The sequence below is a fragment of the Globicephala melas genome, chromosome 1 (genome assembly GCF_963455315.2).
Source record: "Globicephala melas chromosome 1, mGloMel1.2, whole genome shotgun sequence".
In the NCBI taxonomy this organism is placed as follows: Eukaryota; Metazoa; Chordata; class Mammalia; order Artiodactyla; family Delphinidae; genus Globicephala; species Globicephala melas.
The window spans coordinates 80529542-80549323 of NC_083314.1; the positions used below are offsets into that span (position 1 = coordinate 80529542).

At 47.8% G+C, this 19782-nt stretch overlaps 1 protein-coding gene across 1 annotated transcript in view; it reads left to right on the plus strand.

The window, feature by feature from the left end:
• The window catches only part of LOC115846961 (myomegalin), a 66539-nt gene extending 55097 nt beyond the window's left edge, over positions 1-11442 (plus strand). Inside the window, exons 3-8 of the mRNA XM_030846352.2 lie at positions 2359-2591; positions 3928-3979; positions 4823-5010; positions 8653-8886; positions 9889-10020; positions 11276-11442. Coding sequence (XP_030702212.1) covers positions 2359-2591; positions 3928-3979; positions 4823-5010; positions 8653-8886; positions 9889-10020; positions 11276-11367 — 931 coding nt within the window. The 3' untranslated portion in view covers positions 11368-11442. The remainder of the gene's footprint in view (positions 1-2358; positions 2592-3927; positions 3980-4822; positions 5011-8652; positions 8887-9888; positions 10021-11275) is intronic.
• Positions 11443-19782: the final 8340 nt, after the last annotated feature.

A 19782-nucleotide genomic window follows, 5' to 3' on the forward strand; every position in this document is an offset into this window, starting at 1 on the left:
ATAGGTTGGGTTACTTGGGGTGGTACTTATCTTTCTGGAGACAGAAAGTGTCCTTTTAGAGATAAATCATGACCTAGGTAATGTACCTTTCCTTGTGAAAACTGAAGTGTATCTCACAAGGCCTTATGGCCTTTATAAGCCAGTCGTAACAAATATTTTGAATTAACTCCTGAGTTCTCTCTAGATGAGGAACACAGAAGTAAGTCATCTGCATATTGAAGTAGAATTTCTGAGATTTTGCAGTGTGCTTAAATCCTTAATGCATCTGAAGCAGCAGCAATAATAGTATTTTTCTGTACTTATATTACATTTGAGAAAGGCTTTTATACGTAATAGCTCATAAATGTTTACTGAATGTATAATTTGCTAGATACCATGTTAGGCACCTGGAATCAATAAGATCTGGTCTCGGGCTTCCCTGGTGGTGCAGTGGTTGAGAGTCTCCTGCCGATGCAGGGGACGAGGGTTCGTGCCCTGGTCCGGGAGGATCCCACATGCCGCGGAGAGGCTGGGCCCATGAGCCGTGGCCGGTGAGCCTGTGCGTCTAGAGCCTGCGCGTCCAGAGCCTGTGCTCCGGAACGGAAGAGACCACAGCAGCGAGAGGCCCGCGTACCACCCAAAAATAAATAAATAAATAAGATCTGGTCTCTTCCATGGAGAAACTCAAACCGGTGGGGAAGGAAAGTATACGAATAGATAGCTTCAACAGAACACTCTAACTGTTCTAACCTCTGGGTGTTTTGGAAGCCCAGATGAAAAGAGTGTAGGACAAGGCCATCTCTTCCTAAGAAGCTGTCACCCATTGAGATGAATTTCTGAAGACAATCCCATTTCACAGACCTCCGCACAAGTGAGTGCAGGGTCCTTCTTAAGGAAAGGGTTTTCTGCGTCAATGGAGAATCCATAGGCTCCCTGAGAGGACACTTAGAACAGGAACACAGGGAGAGATGAGTGGAGGTTTGCAAGCACTTCTCTTTTCCATTATTGAAGAACTGTTTACTGAGAGCCCCCTCTGTGTTTGCCTGTGTGCGTAAGATGAATAAAAAACTCCCAGCACTGAAAGAATTCTTAGCCTAGTAACCAGTATAGCTGCTTAATGACATGAGAATTGTTGGACAGAAATGTGAATAAGGTGTAGGGTGGGTTAAAAGGTTCAAAGGGGGTTTTATGCTACTTGACCTGCCCTGATCCCCATTCAGGCTCCTTCCAACACCTGGATTGCCTGTTCCAGACCAGCGACCCTGGGCCTCAGGCAGATTTTTGCTTCTCAGAAAACAAACACCTGTGCTTCCTGCTGGCACAATACAGACAACACTGCCTAGGTCTCCAAGAGAAAATGGTGAAATCAGAAGCCGTTGGTTCTGCTCTGGCACATCTGTAGAAACACAGAGGATGTCAAGTTGGTCTTATAAGTTCGCCATTACCAAAGTAATGAATGATAATCTGTCTTCATTTTGATAAGTTAAATGCTTTATAGGCTTTGCTCTACTCATCCCAACATTTAAAATAAATTTCAATCCTGACCATATTTCTAAAAAGGCAAAGAAGCTAAATGACTCTCACTTTGCAGATAAAGAAACTGAGGCACAAAGTAGTAAAGTGACTTCTCAAGTTTGCGGTGGGAGGACAGGGTGCATTGGGCTTGCTGATTCCTGCTCATACATCTAACCTCTTTGCCTCCCTCAGGAACAAGATAAACTAAAACCTTCTCTTCTACTCTTCTATATAACAAATAGTAGTTATATTGGCCAAGATATCATAGGATTCTAAATTAATTCAGAACATTTTTTGGAGATCATATTTTTCAGATCATTCTTTTGAACCCTATGGGCAGAACTGTAGCCGTTACACTGGAGAATACAGAAGCAATAGTATATAGTGATTAAATTAAGGGCTTGAGGATGTCTTGCCAATCAAGCCTTGGCTGTCTATGGAAAAGGCACAGATAGGTCCATTCTGGTGAAAGAAGAATCCCGCTGCCTAGACAAGCGGTCTCTTCTCTCACATAATGATTTTCCTTTCAACTTTTCAATTAACACCTAGCTTTGTTTACTGTATTGAAATGGATTATAAGCTGAAGAGAGGGACTGGGGGCAGATTTTACAGTAGAATTAGAGAAGAAAGCCATTTTCAGAAGTATAGGGCAAAGGGAAAGATGATCTTAGCAGGGGTCTTTCACACAGAGAAACACATCATTCTCTTTACACATCATTCTCTTTACCACATTCCGGTCACTAAACACGTGCTAGAGTTCAGCGTGGAGGCTCTTTCGGTGAAATCCTCAAAGCACCTTCTGCTGAAGCGCCATAATCTATCAGTCACCCCCTTCCATCCTTAACTGTTTCTTTCCCGCCTTAGGAAATATTCCTTGATCCAGGATCAGGCTCGAGAGTTGACCCACCTGCGGGAAAAGATGAGGATTGGGAGGGCTGTCTCTTCCCTTCTCATCCAGCATGTCAAGAACACAGTGAAGACCTTTGAAGAGCTCCTCAGCAGTAATAAGATTGACTGCTACATGGAGCAGCATTTCCGTGAGCAGCTGGCCAAGGGCAGCCAGCTGGCAGAGAGCCTTGCCAGCAAGTTCAACACAGGTAATCTGGCCCCAGGCCTCAGGAGGGCCTTTAGTCCCTCCCAAGGACCTACGCTCACACAGGCCCACACTCATCCACGAGTGACTTTTCAATCTGGGGTCCTGCTTTGTAATCACCGTCTTGGGGCCAGAGTCAGGACTGGCTGGTTAGGAGCAACAGAGCGGCACATGGGGTTGAGGATGCCATGATGATTACTTGCTCCTCCATCTCTCATGGAATGTGGCTGCTATGGCAGGAGGGATCAGTGGGGGGACAGCATTTATCTGAAACTAATTGAAAGAGAGGTGTAGTAGGGACAGCTGGTTGTCATGAAAAGAACCCTAAACTAGGAATCTAAAGACTCTTGCTCTAGCCTGTATGTGATCATTACTAGTTCTGGACATACTCATATTCCTTTTGATATCTGTTTCCTCACCTAAAAAATTAGGTCAAATAATACCAGCCCCTAAAGTTTGCATGATTGTTCTTAGGACAAATAAACAATATTAATCAGAGTACTTCAAAAGAATGATAAAAGGGCTTCCCTGGTGGCGCAGTGGTTGAGAGTCCGCCTGCGGATGCAGGGGACACGGGTTCGTGCCCCGGTCCGGGAGGATCCCACACGCTGCGGAGTGGCTGGGCCCGTGAGCCATGGCCGCTGAGCCTGCGCATCCGGAGCCTGTGCTCCGCAACGGGAGAGGCCACCACAGTGAGAGGCCCGCGTACTGCAAAAAAAAAAAAAAAAAAAGAATGATAAAAGAATCATGCTGATTTGGGAATGATTTAGGTGCTCTGTGTATTCGTACCTTTAGTGGAATATTTATTTCAGGAGCCTTTTACATAGAATATTGCCTGGAGACCTGAGGGCACATAGTAAGAGCAGGCTTGAGGCCACTGTGCAGGCTCCTGGTGGCAGATGCAGAGGTGGGACAGGGATTTCTGTCACCTCTACAGAGGCAGGAGTAGGTTCTGCATGAAAGCTGTGATGGGACACACAGACACGGGACTGGGAACCAGCCTTGTGGCAGGACTTGGAGACTCTGGCCGGAGTGGTCCAGAGGCCAGCTGGACAAGTATCCCATGACCTGTGGGAAAAGAGACATTTTCAGCTTTTTACTCTGATTCAGGGCAGAGCGAGTAGAGATGATGATCTTCATGGTGGGTTCAGGAAAGTCTGCCAGACAAGTTCTCTAAAGACTCCACCCAGTGTCTCCTGAGAAAATTCAGAGTATCCTGGACTTGAGAGTCAAGCAGCTATGTGTCTCTGATCCCAGAGAGAGAACCCAGTGTGTGTTTGTATTTGGTAAATGAGAGCTGTTTAAATTATGACTGATCCTTTTTTAAATTTGCTTTTCAGATGACTGTATAAGTAAGAAGAATCAAAGAGAACAGGTGCTGCGGGACCTCAGGTAAGTCCAAATTTTCAGGGGCTATGAAAGATATAATCTGGTAGAGGATCCAGAGTGAAGGCCAGAAGATCAAAGGAGCAAGGAGTGCTCACCCTCCGTAAAAACCAAACAGCTGATTATACCATTACACCATTATGTATCCTGAGCGACAACGTGGTCTCATTTCCTATTTTTTTAATTTATTTTTCTTTTGGTTCCCAGTCTCGTATTAATTCACTAATTTAGTAATATAGAGCTGCTCTAGCCTAACTCTCCAGTCTTAGGAGTCTCCTGTACTCCCAGGGATCACCTCTGATTTCCCCTAGATCTTTAAAAACTGGAGTGAGATTATACCTGATATCTTCAAGTGTGACCCAGCAAGTGCTGGCAGGTGTTAAATGGCTACAAATTTTCTTTGAAAGAAAAAAGATTTATACTATAAATATGACATAGATAGATTTATACTGTGTATAACTATACTTAGGGAAGGAGGTCTAGAAACTACAAGACACCCAGAAGGCAACATTGCCTCAGGAAGCAGTTTTAAATACTATTCAGTGGATTATGTCACAGAGTATGTTGAAATCTTACGGGCCTGTGGGTGTCTTGTGAAGGAACCGTTAGGTGTTGAAGAGCCTGACGGGTCTTCTCCCTTTCTCAGGATGTTTGTGGCCAAGGCACTGGACACTGTTGTTCTCTCCTGCCTCCCAACTCTCTACCCCTAAATGGAAATGGATTGTTTGGCTTCTTCCCTAAAGGAACAGTCTCCTTGACTCCTGGGGCCTCCCCTGTGAGCCCCCAGGTCAATACAGCTGTGGTGTTTGGGTGACTTTCACTTTTCCTTCTGTCTTTCTTACTCCCTAGTATCTTAAGGGAGTTGCAGAAGAAGGGTAAAATGACAGAAGTCCTAGAGACCAAGCAGGATGCCCGGCCCCAGACTAGGCCCCAGACCCACTCCAACAGCCATGCCCAGTCCGCTGCCCATCGCTCCCCTAGCAGCACCTCTCCGCTGTTTGATGAACAGGAAGTGCGCCCTGCAGTGGATGTGGCCAGTAAGTATGCAGAGAGCCTCCAGTTTCTGGGTGCTCGCTTATTTGTCTAGGCCAGGGGGAGGCATCTTGGCAGCCAGACCCTGCAGATCCACTGTGATGCACCTGGTTGAGCACAGGCCTGGGACTCAGTGCCGAGCACAGGCTCCAAGGGTGTCAGATAGCTTTTCTCCATTCCCAGTCCCCGATGTCGTCAGCCACCAGACCCCATCAGGCACATACATGGTATTGGACTTGAGGGGAGGGGTCGTGAATTGGGAACGGGAGGGGACAGATGCTCCTCATCACTGCAACACAGTCACGTCATGTTTCAGACTATGGATGCAAATATCATTAACATTGGGCCTCTGATCTTGGACTCTTTTGGGTAAACAGCCACAGTTCCTATTTTCTATTCACCACTAAATATTCTTTATCATTTGTGGATTTACAGATCCCACTCATCATTCTAATAATTCAGCTGTTAATATCCTCTAAACCATCAGTAACTGGGACTGGCTGAATCCATCACCAGCATGCCCGTCTCCAGAATTCCCCAAGGAGGGCTCTTAGGCAGCCTTGCTAGGGATAGGAGGAGGAGAGTAAGTTTAAAATCAAACCTTCATTTTCTCCTGCTAAGCCTTCTCTTTATTTTCCCTGCTGAGAAAAGCATTTGAATATTTAGGCAACTGTATGAGTCAGATTTTGGTGTGAACAACCAGGGACCAGGAAACCATCCTTAGTCCCTGGCTATATCTGGGTTTTTTTTTGCTTTTTTTTGTTGTTTTCTTGTTTTTACCTGAACTGACTGTTTTAGGCATGAATAAGCCATAATGGGTTTTGACCTGGTACTATTCCTGTTTCTCATTTTACCCTGAGAAGCAAGGCAGCGTAATGTTTCCTCACGAGTATAGCAGCCAAGGGAAGACAGGAAGTACACCTTTATTGAGCACCTGTTATGCGTGTATTATTGACCACTACACATATGTTGCTTCATTTAATCGGGACAGCAATCCTCTTAAGTTGGTGCTGGTGTTCTGATTTTACAGCACAGCTAAGGACACTGAGGCTTGGTGAAGTAAGGGAACCTACTGAAGACAGCCCAGCTTGGGGTAACGTTCACTGTGAGCCTGCCTGACCCTAACGCTTAGACTGTCCACTGAACGGCAGCCTCAGCATTCAGGGACCAAGCAGGGAGGGAGTCACTCTGTCGCACACCTCTTTCTCTAGGCTTCTGGGGCGAGGGTTTTCCCCCATTCCACTCTTTCTGCCCCTATGCCCCACACAAAGGCCTAGCCTCTGCAAAGGAGACAAGACCCTAGACACATTGCACTTGCACCCATGAATTTATAAATGAATGGGGTGCCCTTGATGTGTGTGTGACATCATCCAAGGGCCTATGGGAGTTTTGAGTGCATCCTTGGACTCAGTTGCCCATAGGCACTTGGTTCCACCTCAGCGCTGCCCTGAGGGACAGCAGGAGAAAGGCAAATACACCTTCTCCTTACCTGAAATTCCTGCCACTACTTGTAAGAATGGCCACATTTAAAATGTGGCTGCTGGAGTGGCACTCTCAAAGTATTGGCCTTATTTTCTGTTATTCCTATCTTTTCAGAGGGAGGCTGAAGCCCTTCTTTTTCCCATCTGAAGTCATTATTTTCTCAGAGGGGCAATGGCTTATCACTGCTCCTTCTTTGCTTTTGGGGTCAAAATGTCTAGGGTAGTTAACAAATGGTGTGTGGCAGCTTCATCGTGAGGCTGAATTCCTCTCACAGGAGGCTCTTCTCTGCTGCTTTCCACATGCCGTGTAGGGCACACTCCCTGTGTTGTGTGGCCAGGGGAGAGTGGGACAAGAAACGCTGATCACTGTTAACTGACAGACTTGAACCCTCCTACGCTCTTAGCTGAGAGTAAGTTGATTTTCTGGGGAGGGGATAAAGGGGCTTTGAAAGGGGTTGGGAATCACATTTTGATTGAGTTCCTACTTTAAGTGAGGCTCTGAACTGAAGGCTTTCCTCTTTATTTCACTGTGATGTTAATTACATCTGGTATAAACTGGGGAAGGATACTGACTTAAGTAGGCAGTTCCCTAGAGGAACTTGGCTTGGTTGAGGGAAATAGAACTTCACTCCTCCCTGCTTAGAGGAGAAACCTGACTACTCTGTGGACCTTGATAATAATCCTTGAAAGGGGCGACTCTTGAACTTTTCTCTGAATTATGGCCCTGCCACCTAGCCAGGTTTTTTTCTAAAGGGAGCCAGCAAAGGACATGATGATGTTCTCGTAGGATCATTGAGCTGTAAGATACCGTATATTGTTTGGTTCTACAATCCCCCATGCAGAAATACCCAGGTCATTCTTTGGACGGGAGCCAGACAATCAGCTATATTTAAGAATTATTTTTACAGTCTCATGAGCCATTCTGGGTGGGATGCAACTCACCACTTGCTTTCCTCAGACACTCCTTCAGCCTCAGAAGGCATCCAGAGTAAGCTGAGGCAGGAGGAGTGGAAGCCACCCGTCTAGGTTTTCTGCGCATCCACCGGAAGTAGAGACAATTTTCCCTTCCTCATCCTCTTCCAACAGCCCCAGTACAGAACAACCCCAGGAAGGACTAGCTGCTCTGTTGCTGGCAAGAGCATAGACTGTTGGGTGAGTGGATCACCTGTTCACAGACCAGCAAATTGCTTCATCTCCTTAGTCTCATGACTTACACGATTGGCAATGAGTCCTGCTGTTGGAGGACACATTTCTGAAGTACCTCCCTGGGAACATTCCAGCATTTTGGGGATCATAGAGGGAGCTAGGAGAGGGGCCCCTGTACTTTTCCTGCATGTGCACTGTGACCCTCAGACACTACATCTAACAACTACTTCTTGATATCATAGGCCAGGAATGCCAGTAACCTTGGGGTGAAATTTATGGTCCTTGAGAAATGAGTTTTCAGCTGATACTCAGTACTAGGCTGGGGGTCACTGATATCCACCTTAGTCTTCATTCCACGAATTACTGCATTCGTTTTCTAAGGCTGCTGTAACAAAATATCACAAACTGGATGTTAAAAACAACAGCAGGGGCTTCCCTGGTGGCGCAGTGGCTGAGAGTCCGCCTGCGGATGCAGGGGACACGGGTTCGTGCCCTGGTCCGGGAGGATCCCACGTGCCACGGAGCGGCTGGGCCCGTGAGCCGTGGCTGCTGAGCCTGCGCGTCCGGAGCCTGTGCTCCGCAACGGGAGAGGCCCGCGTACCGCAAAAACAAACAAACAAAACAAAACAAAAATAAAAACAACAGCAATTTGTTCTCTCGCAGTTCTGGAAGCTAGGAGTCTGAAATCAAGGCATCAACAGGCCATGCTCCCTTTTCCTTGCCTCTCCCTGACTTCTGGTGGTTGCGGGAAGCATCCTTTGCCTTGAAGATGCGTCAGTCCCATTTCTGCCTCCACTGTCATGTGGTCTTCTCCCCTGTGTATCAGTCATGTTGGATTCAGGGTCCACCCTAATCCAGTATCATCTCATCTTAAGTAATTATATCCATAAAGGTCACAGTCTGAGGTTCCAGGTAGACATGAATTTTTGGAGGATACTATTCAACCCAGTATAATTATTTTTAAAACACTTCATTTCTGACTTCTCTGTTTGTTTCTCACTCATATTCCTTTCTGGACAGATGAGAGCCCAGCCACTCCTGCTGATTCAGGTTCATTGCCCAGCAACCATTCAGAAGCCATGTCTGCTCAGCCCTTCTATCCTTTGAGTGGCACCACACAACTGAGTGGGACACCAGACCCTGGGCTTCACGGCAGCAGTGGCCCATGGGACGAGATGAGGCCTCAGAAGATGAATGCATCTGGGAACCTATCCTCCTTCTCCTCTTTATACCAGCCCAACTCCAAGCCCTCTGGTAAAATACAAAGGAGCAGTTGGTGAAATAGAGCCCATTGACAGGAATGATACATTCCTTTCCTGGCCAGATGGTTTTTTGTTCCTCTGTTAGACCCTGGCTCACAGAAAATGGGTGAGAAGATGAAAGGCAACATCCCGTGGGTCAGCCAGAGAATGAAGTCCCAGCTCAGTGTTGGTCCTTTCTACGTGCCTCTCCCATTTCCCCTACCTAGGGACTTACTCTGGGCAGGACAATAAAGGAAGGCACTCTGAGGCACTCTGTAGGGAGGTTGAGTTGCCTCACATTTGTGTGTTCCCTTCCATGGGGAAGGTAGGTCTTCCTTAGGTCAAGAGCTATTGCAGGATGGGAGACTATTTCTACACACACACACACACACACACACACTTTGTATACAACTATAAGCCAGTCCTGCCTCTCAAACTTTGCCATTGGGTTTGGAGCCAGGCATCTGGCACCCAGTGGCTAGGGGTTCAGCTGTGTAGAGGAATGCCTTGAAGCAGCTCAGTTTCTGGGATGCAGACAGTGTAACAATACAACATTTGAAATTCTCAGAGAAAAAGCTGGCCCTAAGCAAGATGTCCTGGTGGATGAAGCTAATTTTGGTCTTTCTACCCTTTCCTTTGTGCATCTTTTTCTCTCCTTGAAGGTGTTCCTTTCTCTCACTCCTCCTTCAGGTCCTGATACCTCCCCAGGCTCTTCCTTGTCACTTCTCACCAAAGGAAAACACTCAGTGTCACTCATTATTCACAGCCTGATCTAATTTCATCTCCACTTACCTTAGTCTTTCTGTCAGTGAGTGGATGTGATTGAGAGCCCAGGAGCTCTTTAAACGAAGTTGCCTGGTGTTTCCTGGGTGCCCAGGTGTGAGGAGGAAGTTGACGGAAGTATAGATATGGGCAGGGATCTTGCAGGGGGACCCTGGGCAGAACCCCCTACCTGCCCATGAGTGACAGCCTTCCCCATTTCCTACCTCTCCCATGTCTTGGTGGTACGCAACAGGGGCCGACCTGCTGGAAAAGAATCTTGTTGAGATCCAGAACCTGCGCCAGCGCCTGGAGGAATCCATATTCATCAATGACCGCCTGCGGGAGAGGCTGGAATATGTGCTCAGCAAAGCTCACCAAGGAAAAAGTAAGAAAAGTCACCAAAACCTCCTGATTCTGTCCACATCTAAGAGTCTCAAGAGGGCATATAGGTTTGCAGTTATAAAACACATTGGTGTGCAGTACTCCACTCTTCCTCACCGTCAGCCCAGAGAGGGAAGCAGGACAGGCACTATTGTCCCTACTTTACAAATACTGACCCCAAGTGGCCTGCCCCAGGCAGGGCTAGTTTTCATCCTCAGGGCTGTCTGATGTGATGCCCATTCTTGTGACTCCCTATACTACCTGGTGCTGCCCCTGGGCTTGTGGCCTGACTGTCAAATGATAGAGCGAAGGCTTCCATGGTGCCCACTTCAGCAGAGGGAGGACCACATCCCACCTTCATGTTACTACCACATGCCTTGGATAGCACCTGCCACTCCCCCGCCCCATGCAAGTGGCCCGTATTTCCACACTTTCCACCCAGATGTTCTCGCTGGAAGACCAGTACTTCCACATTCCTTCTCCCTTGTCAGGATCAGAAAAAAGGTGACCAGAGCCCCTACAACATCACAGCAGCAGCCAATTAGGGGGAAAGACCCTGTTCTACAACTGCAGCCATTGACATGAGTGTGTGGCCCGTCATGGACTCAGCCACATCATACTATTGTCCCAGTGCATGAGGCTCCCAGGTTTTCTGTTTGACTAGGGCTGAAACTTTGGTGAATGCAAGGAACTATATCTTTGAAAGAATCTGTTACCCAAATGTGTGACTTGACTGGGTTTTTGTTATTCCCTGAGAAAGCATCCACCTTTGGCTTCCATGGTTAGAACCCAGAGTCCATGCCTCAGCTCTACAACAAGAAAAGGGCCTTCAGGGAAGCCAGCTGGAGTTTTCAGGTCACTTCCATATTCCTCCTTTCCACAGCAATACTCTGCTGCAGAATCAAAGAGAAGAGGGTAGAGAGTACAAAAATTGCCCAGACCCACACAGCCCAATCTAGATAAGGCTGCTTCTTATGAGATCCCACCTACAAGTCCCTAGACTCACAAGCTCTAATTGTGAATAGCACTGAGAAATTCACATTTCATATATAAATCCCTTCTCCCATCTTTGCAGATAACCAGAGGGTCACTGGCTGTGAACTGAATACCAGCTTGGTGTCTATTTCTCTCCCTTTCCCATTTCCAGCTGAGTGTAAATGAGGAGGGGAAAGAATGTCAGTTTCTGTCTGGAGCAGTCAGTGAAGAGAGTACCCTAAGTCCCTCCAGACTTCATTGCAGCTCTGTCTCTCCCTCCCTAGGAACTGCACAGCCAGCTCCAGATATCTCCCTTGCAACCCCTCATTCATACACTGAGAGTCACTATTCTGCCTCTGGTAAGGACATCTTGTGACATGACAGCAGGAGGGTCTAGAGATATGTTCTCCAGATTTTCCAGCCCTATCCAACAGCATTCGTGGATGTAAACTTGGAGGCATCAGATGTTACCTTTAAATGAATGGATCAATTTAATAAATTATTATTTAAAACTTGTTTACACGTATTTATTGAGTGTCTATAAAAAGTAAAATTTGGGCAGGAAAGAATAAAACCCAGAATGGCCTGAAATTCATAGCAAAGGTTAAAGGAAAAAATACATTTTCTCTATTAGCTATCTCTATTTCAGAGAACTAGACCAGAAAGGCCGATGCTGGGAAAATGTTGGAGCTATTAAGAGTGGGGCCGTGGGACCCCTTGACCCCCATTACATGCTTGGAAAGAACAGAAAAACTATCACGTGAAAATATAGTAGCATAAAATCTGAACGTTTATAATGAAGACCATTTACCAGACCCGGGTGCACTCCCTTCAACAGAATGACAGAAGCTGCTTCTCAAAGTCATGAAGATCAGAGTTGCCTCAAGCCTGGAAAATAGCAGTTGTCCAATTTTCAGAAAGGTAGAAATAATATATTTCAATATATATAGAAGAGTAAATTTTATTTTGATCTTTTTCAAACTAAGAATGGATTGGTATTAATTAGATGACATGTAAGCACATAGAAAAGATGGGCACTGATAGGCAGAATGGGTTCACCAAGAGCAAGTTAAGCCATATTCATAACTTAGCAGGTCAGAAGAATGCCCAGAGAGCTGAGTCAAGGATAAAAGTTAGGCCCATGTGCTCTATATTGGTCATGGCATAACTCGGTTTTAAGAGAACTTCTAGTTGCCAACTAAGAGACATAGTTTTGCTAGTTTTCAGAGGATGACAGAGTATTTCATGAAAAAAGGTACATGAGAAGAAAAGATTCTGAATACAGGCTCATCAAATATTGGAACAGCTGCCATGTGGAAATGAAATTAGACTATGGAGTTAGAGGGCAGAGTGAACACCAGTGGGTGAAAGTGACGTGAAGGCCAAGGTGGACTTGATGATGAGAGCCATTTCTACCAACTAGAACTGTCCAATGACAGAAGTAGCGTGCCTCATAGTGGAGAGAGCTCTCTGTCCTTGGAAGTATTCAAGACCAGAGTACATGTTTCCTCATGGAGAATGTCTGAGAGTGAATCCTTGAAAGGAGAACTTGCTGAGATAGATGCCTAAGGCACAATCCAACTGTAAGGTTCTATGATTCTTTAATCGATATTCACGGCTTGGTCTTCTAAATAGTTCTATTGCATAGTTTTTATGTGCTTGTCTTTACTGGATGCTACCTTTCTCAGTAGGTTATCGCAAAGGCACTCACACCATCTCAATAGCTCTCTTCAACCCCCGTCAACCTCCCACAAATAAACCCAGCACATCTCCTGATGCCTCGGTACTAAGCTCAGTTTCCCTGAATTTAGGTGCCACTCTTATTTCTCTGAACCCAGATAAGTGCAGGTCACCCCAGGGGCCATTATATGGCCCTAGCTCACCTCAGATACCAATAGTGATGCTTCCTTCCACCTTTGCTTTAGATCTCAATATCAGTGTGGGTGTGACTGGGCTCACCTTCCAGCTGACTGCTTTGCAGTGATGAGAACCCAAATTCCCCCTCCTTTACCCCTTTCCAACCTGGGCTCACCAGAACACTCCAAGGAGATGGAATTCCTGAGGAGGCTCTGCTATCCTCTCAGTCCCAGCTTCAAGGGCTCAAATGGAAGGTAGAGCAAAAGAAGGTGGAGTGATAGTAGCTTTCATAGAACTGGAAGGAGAAGCAACAGGAGAACTTGTTTTTCCAGGATGAATGTCCTTCCAGATAAAGACACCAAATGAAGTGGCCCTCATTTCATGAGCTGGAAGTGACTAGGGCAAGACAAGTGATGCCTGTATTTTTAGAATCCAGTATATGTATTTGATTGTGGGATACAATCCCAGTACTCACTGGAGGTGTTGTGTAATATAAAGGCTGTGCTTTATATTATTTTCCTAAAAGAATAACAAATTCCGACATCTTAGAAACATCTGGCCCAAAAGATTCAAATAAAGTGTCATGAGCCTTTACTGTATTAATTACAGCTGCTTGTCCCCACTATTTGCAGGAGGTTCTGGTTTGCCACTACTTTTTTGGTTTTTGCTTTAGACAAACAATGTAGGCTCTCAGGTATTTAAGCCAGTCCCAAATTCCTCATTTCTAACACCATAATAAAAAATCTACCTCATGTGGTTGCTGGAAGCATTAAGTGAGTGAGATAGTGAGATAATGCCAAGCAACATAAGAATCACTGAATTAATGGCAATGCATATTCATTATATTTAAGATCTATCTCTTCTGTTTTGGGGTACATTGAAATGTACAAAGTGCTTTCACGTGCATGATTATTCCATGTGGTGTGCGTCCATTGTTTTGCATTATCACATCCCTCTGGGCTCAATCTTCTTTGCTTTCTCAGGAGGGCACTCTTAGTCCTTCTCTTATTCTTTCAGTATTCTTTCTCAATCTAATCTCCCCTGTCTTCAAAAGAAATGTGGATACTGCCCTTAGCAACCCAATCTCCTTACGTATTTAGTTTTTGGGGGAGGTAGGGGTGGGGATGGGGGGGGACCTGCGCCACGCAGCTTGTGGGATCTTTGTTCCCCAACCAGGGGTTGAACCCAGGCCTTCAGCAGTGAAAGCAAAGAGTCCTAACCACTGGACCACCAGGGAATTCCCAAGTTTCTTTTTTAAAAAAATATAGTGGGCTTCCCTGGTGGCGCAGTGGCCCTGGCCAGGGAAGATCCCACTTGTTGCGGAGCAACTAAGCCCGTGCGCCACAACTACTGAGCCTGAACTCTAGAGCCCGCGAGCCACAACTACTGAGCCCGCGTGCCACAGCTACTGAAGCCTGCACGCCTAGAGCCCGTGCTCCGCAGCAAGAGAAGCCACAACGAGAAGCCTGCACACCGCAACGAAGAGTAGCCCCTGCTCACCTCAACTAGAGAAAGCTCGCGCACAGCAACGAAGACCCAACACAGCCAAAAAAAAAAAAAAATATATATATATATATATATATATATATATATATATATATAGTAGTGTTTAGTTATGTCTTCCCTGTATCCATTCTTCCTGCTCTCCTTGCCTTCCACAATGTGAGCCAGCCCGCTGTCTCAGTCACTGTTGTACATGCTTACATTCCATGCAGGCTTGAGCAAGAAACAATGCCGTACTTACTAGAAAAAGAATAGTTTTAATCAAGATGCTGTCAACAAGATGACTTGTCTCATGAGATCAGCCCAGGGCACAGAAGTAATCACATCTGTGGCTCTTGGGTCCACTTATTCCTTATTGCCACTTATAGCTCAAACTGAAGGTAGAACAAAAGGTGAGTGACAGTAGCTTTCACAGAACTGGGAGGAGAGGTGACCACTGTACTTATTTCTGTTCCCCATACTTGCCAATCACTAGTACTTTTGTGTAGTCTTACATCTATTCTGGGTTTGGCTGCTATGATGGCCATGATAATTTGCCTTATAGACCTTTGTAATACATAGATCTTAATTGCCTGAAGGACCCAGCTATGCTTTAAAATCTCTCTCTGAGGCCACATCTCCCATGGGCTGCTCCCTGCCAGTAGCTGAGTGCAGTGAGGATGCAAAGGCAGACTCATTCCTGGGAGACATTGGCTGACTTTGGCTCAGTGACTCCACAATAACTTTGATGAATTTAGACTTCATGGCAGGCAGTCTTGGACACTTTCTCTCCCTGTCTTCCTTATTCAGAGTCAGATTTGCTTCATGTTCTAAGGTGTCTCCCATCCTTCCTAAGTACCTTCCTATTTCCTTTCACATAGGTATTTTCCCTAATATAGTCCTTGTATATTTAATCCTGCTCAGCATTTGCTTTTTGGAGAATCTGGAATAACATAGTTGTCATGCTGCCAGCCCCTTCTATGGCTATGTGCTGTGGGCACTTTGAACTCTGTTCCAGACATGACTGTCTTGATATTGCTCCCCTTTCCTCACCCTGCCTCACAGCCACAGGGGAGTCTGTGCACTGTTATAATTAGTAGTTTATTTAAGCCCATAAACATAGAAGGTGCTGTGTTGATCACCTTTATTAGCTTATAGTCACCTGGCACATACCCATGAGCACAGGACATTCAAAGAGCAGAATAAACCATTAAATCAGAAAGAAATGAAGGTACTTCATACTGACAAATCATGGGAATGCTTAGAGGTTTGGCAGCCATGCAATTTCTCAGCCTTAAAAAAAAAAAGATGAAATCTTGCCATTTGCTACAACATGTATAGACTTGAGGGTATTATGCTAAGTGAAATAAGTCATTCGAAGAAAGACAAATACCCTATGATTTCACCACATGTGGAATTTTATTTTAATTTTAAAATAAATGAACAAGCGGAACCATACCAAAACAAACACATAGGTACAAAAACAGGGCAATGCTTACCAGAGGGGAAGAGTGGAGGGGGGAGGGAGAAGTGAGTAAAGGGAGTCAACTGTATGGCAAGAGATGGAAAGTCAATCTTTGATGGTGAGCACACTGTAGTGTATACAGAAGTTGAAATATAATACTGTATGCATAAAAAACATTATAAACAAAAAGATGAGTAAAATGATATCCTGGCAGGGCACAGAGAGCCAGGCAAGAGCCAAGGGGCAGCTGCACTTCCCTGAAGGGTCCCTCCCAAGGTAGGCAGTTCTAGCACTCAGGCTGACCCAAGACCCCACTGCCCGCCAAGGCAACCAAGCAGAGTCTGCAGGGCAGCGGGTTCTGGGGGCAGATTACAGCCTAGTTGTGTTCCTAAAAGCTCAACGCCATTCTGGCCTGCACTGTCAGGGAGAGCCAAATAAATTTCCACCTGAAGCTTCTTATGGCCTGCAGAGAACAGGTCAAGAGGGGCCTCCTTGCCAGGACAAAATCTCCCCTTGGCCTTGGAGGACAGGTACCACAGAAACTGGTTTTGAGGGAGCCGAAGGAAGGGAGCGACAGCGGCTCCAACAGTGATCTTGAGTTGAGATGTCTGCAAGTTACTCTCAAATGGTGTAGCAAGTCATGTACATGGAGAGAGAGTCAGAAAGCAAATGTGAGGAAATGTTAAATGGTGCATTTAGGTGAAGAACATATGCTGTTACTATTCTTGCAAATTTTCAGAGGTTTCAAAGTAGGTTTTTTTGTTTGTTTGTTTTTTTAAGGAGTAATTGGTACTCAAGTCCCAAGTTCTCTTTAGATGGACACTGAAAGTGAGGCTGTAGGTATCTGAGATGATGGGAGAACTGGAGGCGAGGGAGTGCCCAGGCTGCTCATCACATCTCCCCTCTCCCCACGTGGGAGCTGCCTTGGACCCTGGGGACCGACCTCAGTGGCCTCAGGATTCTGTGCAGAGACTTTACTGCATCTGGACGTTGGGGCACAGCACACTTCTGTGGAAGAAGTAAAGGCAGCTGCGTGTGACACTTCAAAAAACGAGCTTCTCTGACCGGGAATCAAACCCGGGCCACGGCGATGAAAGCGCTGAATCCTAGACACTAGACCACCAGGGAGCTGTGCACTCTGCGTTTGTAAGCGATGATAGGAATCCTGCGAGGGACTGCCAAGGCTGTTCATCACATCTCCCTTCTCCCAGCCTGGGAGATGCCTTGGACCCTGGGTCCAGACCTCACTGACTTAAGGATTCAATGCAGAGATCTACTGCATCTGCACCTTGGGGCACATAACATTTGTGAGGAGGAAGTGAAGATTACTGAGTGCTGAGATGCCACACACACACAAAAAAACTTCCCTCACTGGGATCGAACCAGGATAGCAGCGGTGAAAGCGCCGAATTCTAGCCAAGAGACCACCAAGCAGTTGTACGCAAGCCCTTTGTTAAGTGATGGTAGGAAGCCTATAATGAGTTTCTGCTGTCTCCCGCCCTCCTGTTCTGAGTGCCGCACCTCCCTCCAAGGAACTGTACCCGAAGAACGTTCCCTCCCTGCTTTCTCCAAAAGAGGAGCCCCACGCGAAAGGCCGAGCGCTCTGCGGGACAGTGGACGCGACCGCGAGGCCCGCCGGGGCCGCAAGCCCCGAGCGAGTTGCCCCGTCTGGGCCGCACCTCAGAACCGCCCTGGAGCCACCCCTTTGCCAGGCGACCGCGTGTGGAGAGCAGGCCGCCGGGGCAGGGGCTGTAGGGGAGGCGCGCGGGATGAGACGCCGGGATCCCCAACACCATAAAAGACTCCCGGCGGATGCAGGATCGGGGACGGCTGGACGGAAAACGCTTTCAAACAAGGCTGCGCGCCCAGACCTGGATTCCGGGTCTTCCCCTCACTACCTGCGGCGCCTGCCGTTCTCCCGCCTTAGATGACGCCAACTCCAGGTCCTAAGGCTCCGACCAAGAGTTGTCTCTGACGCAGCGTTTTCCTCAGACCCCACATGCAGTTAGTTAGGACTTCGTGTTTGCTTCTCGGTCCAGGTGGACTTTGGCCCACACAGTCTCTCCTTTCCGAGACTCTGGACTTGGGCAAACGATTCTCCTGATAAAGGCGGGGAAATCAGTGTAACGCTCGGCTCCCTCACCCTGAACCTCGGATGGGGGGGCGTTGGGCGACCCTTGCGCTTTTTCCTGGGCTGCGTCCATCTTCCGGGCCCGTCCTCGAGGCCAGGGCCGGGGCCGGGTGCCCTCAGCGTGCTCCTCTCGCCGGCTCTGGAGCCCCGCGCCTTCCCTTGCGGCTGCAGGGAGGCTCCAGGGGCCGCCTGATCGGGTTTGCGGGGCCCAGCGGCGCGGGTGTGTGTTTGTGGTCCCTCGGGGGCCCGCTGTCCCTCCGCTCCTGTCGGGGAAAGGACGACCGCCCCCTCGTCCTGTCCACGTGGGACGGCAGCGCGCCGGACGCGACCGAAAGACGGCGAATCCATTCCTCTGGCTGCGCGTGGGAGGTGAAAACTGGAACCTGGAGGGGAGGGAAAAGGGGGAAAATCTCACGAAATGTCCTGATCTAAAGCTATTTTCAAGTCCGCCTCTTTGGGGACTCAGCCCTCCAGCGCTGGCGAGGATGCTGCAGTCCGGTCGCACCCTCGACGGCACTTGGAATCGACGCGGAACAAGGCAGAGCCCCGCGGCTTGGGGGTCAGTGCGCACGCTGCCCGCGCCTTCCTCGGGGTCGCAGCACTTGAACCTCACGTGTGAAGGAAACGCGGTGACCGCCACAATAAGAAAGAAGAAAAACAACTGCTGGAGAAAATGGCACATGCTTCCCCAAACTTGTAACGCTTTACTTTTAAAGGAAACCAGACAGGGAGACACAGACACACTGACAGACAACATTACATTAAAGTCTTTCAGCAAAAAGAAAGTCGTCTGCCTACTGGCCGTGTGCTGTGAGGTGAACACGAAACCCCCTCCAGACACCGGCTTTCTGGGAAAACCGCCTTTACCTCTTTGTCTTCCTAGGTTAAAATTCGCTCTCAATGACCTGTTGAACTGGAAAATTATAAAAGGCAAATAAAAGACGTTTCAGACCTTGTAAAAGGTAAAACAAAACTGTTCCTCAAGAAGAATGTCAAGTACGATGAGGGAGGAATGAACAACGGTGAGATCGGCGTGGACCGCGCCTGCGTCCTCCGCGGCTGGGCCTGGTCTTCAAACGAAGTCAATACAGGCCTGGGTTGATGTTCGATGTTTTTCCAACAGCCAAATGACCTGAGACGTCAACCTTTGCTACGGTTCCTGCTAAACGTGAAAGTGTGATTAAAGTACTGGACTTCAACTACACAACTAGAATAAGCCACAGGGGCACCTGAGCAAGCCCCTTTGCAGGGAAGGACACCGGAGAAGCGCTGCTGCGACAGGGCTTTCGAGGAAGGAGCGCGCGGGTCAGGCGCGACAGAGCAGAGGGGAGGGAGGAGAGGAAGAGGAGGGAGGGGAGGGAGGGAGGGAGGGGAGGCAGCGAGGGGGAAGGGAAGGTAGGGTCCTATGGTTCCCAGGTGGAATCGAAGCATCGATCATTTCCGAGAGCCCAGAGCACTGACCGCCTGCGCCGTGAAAAGGGCCACCGAGGCGCGGGTCCGCAGCCGTGGAGGGGTCGTGTCCACGCTGCTGGGATGCGAGGTCACCTGGGGCTCAGGCTCACCTAACCCCCGGCTCCTGGGGCTTCCGGGAACTGGAGAGTCCGCGGGGGCGACCCCTGCACTCGGTGCATAGCTGTGTGTTGGATGCGGGATCGGGAAGTGAAGCTCTGGGGGCCCCAGGGACCTCGCTTCGGGGGAGGCGAGGAACCCTAAACTAGGGCCTCTCGGGAGCTTCAGTCTCCTTACCTGAGGGCTCGCCTGTGCTCCCAGGGTCCTTTGCTTTCGAAAATATTTGTGGCCAGTCGTTGCAAGAGATACAGTTCTTAGATGTGTCATCAGGGGCTTGAGAGGTATCT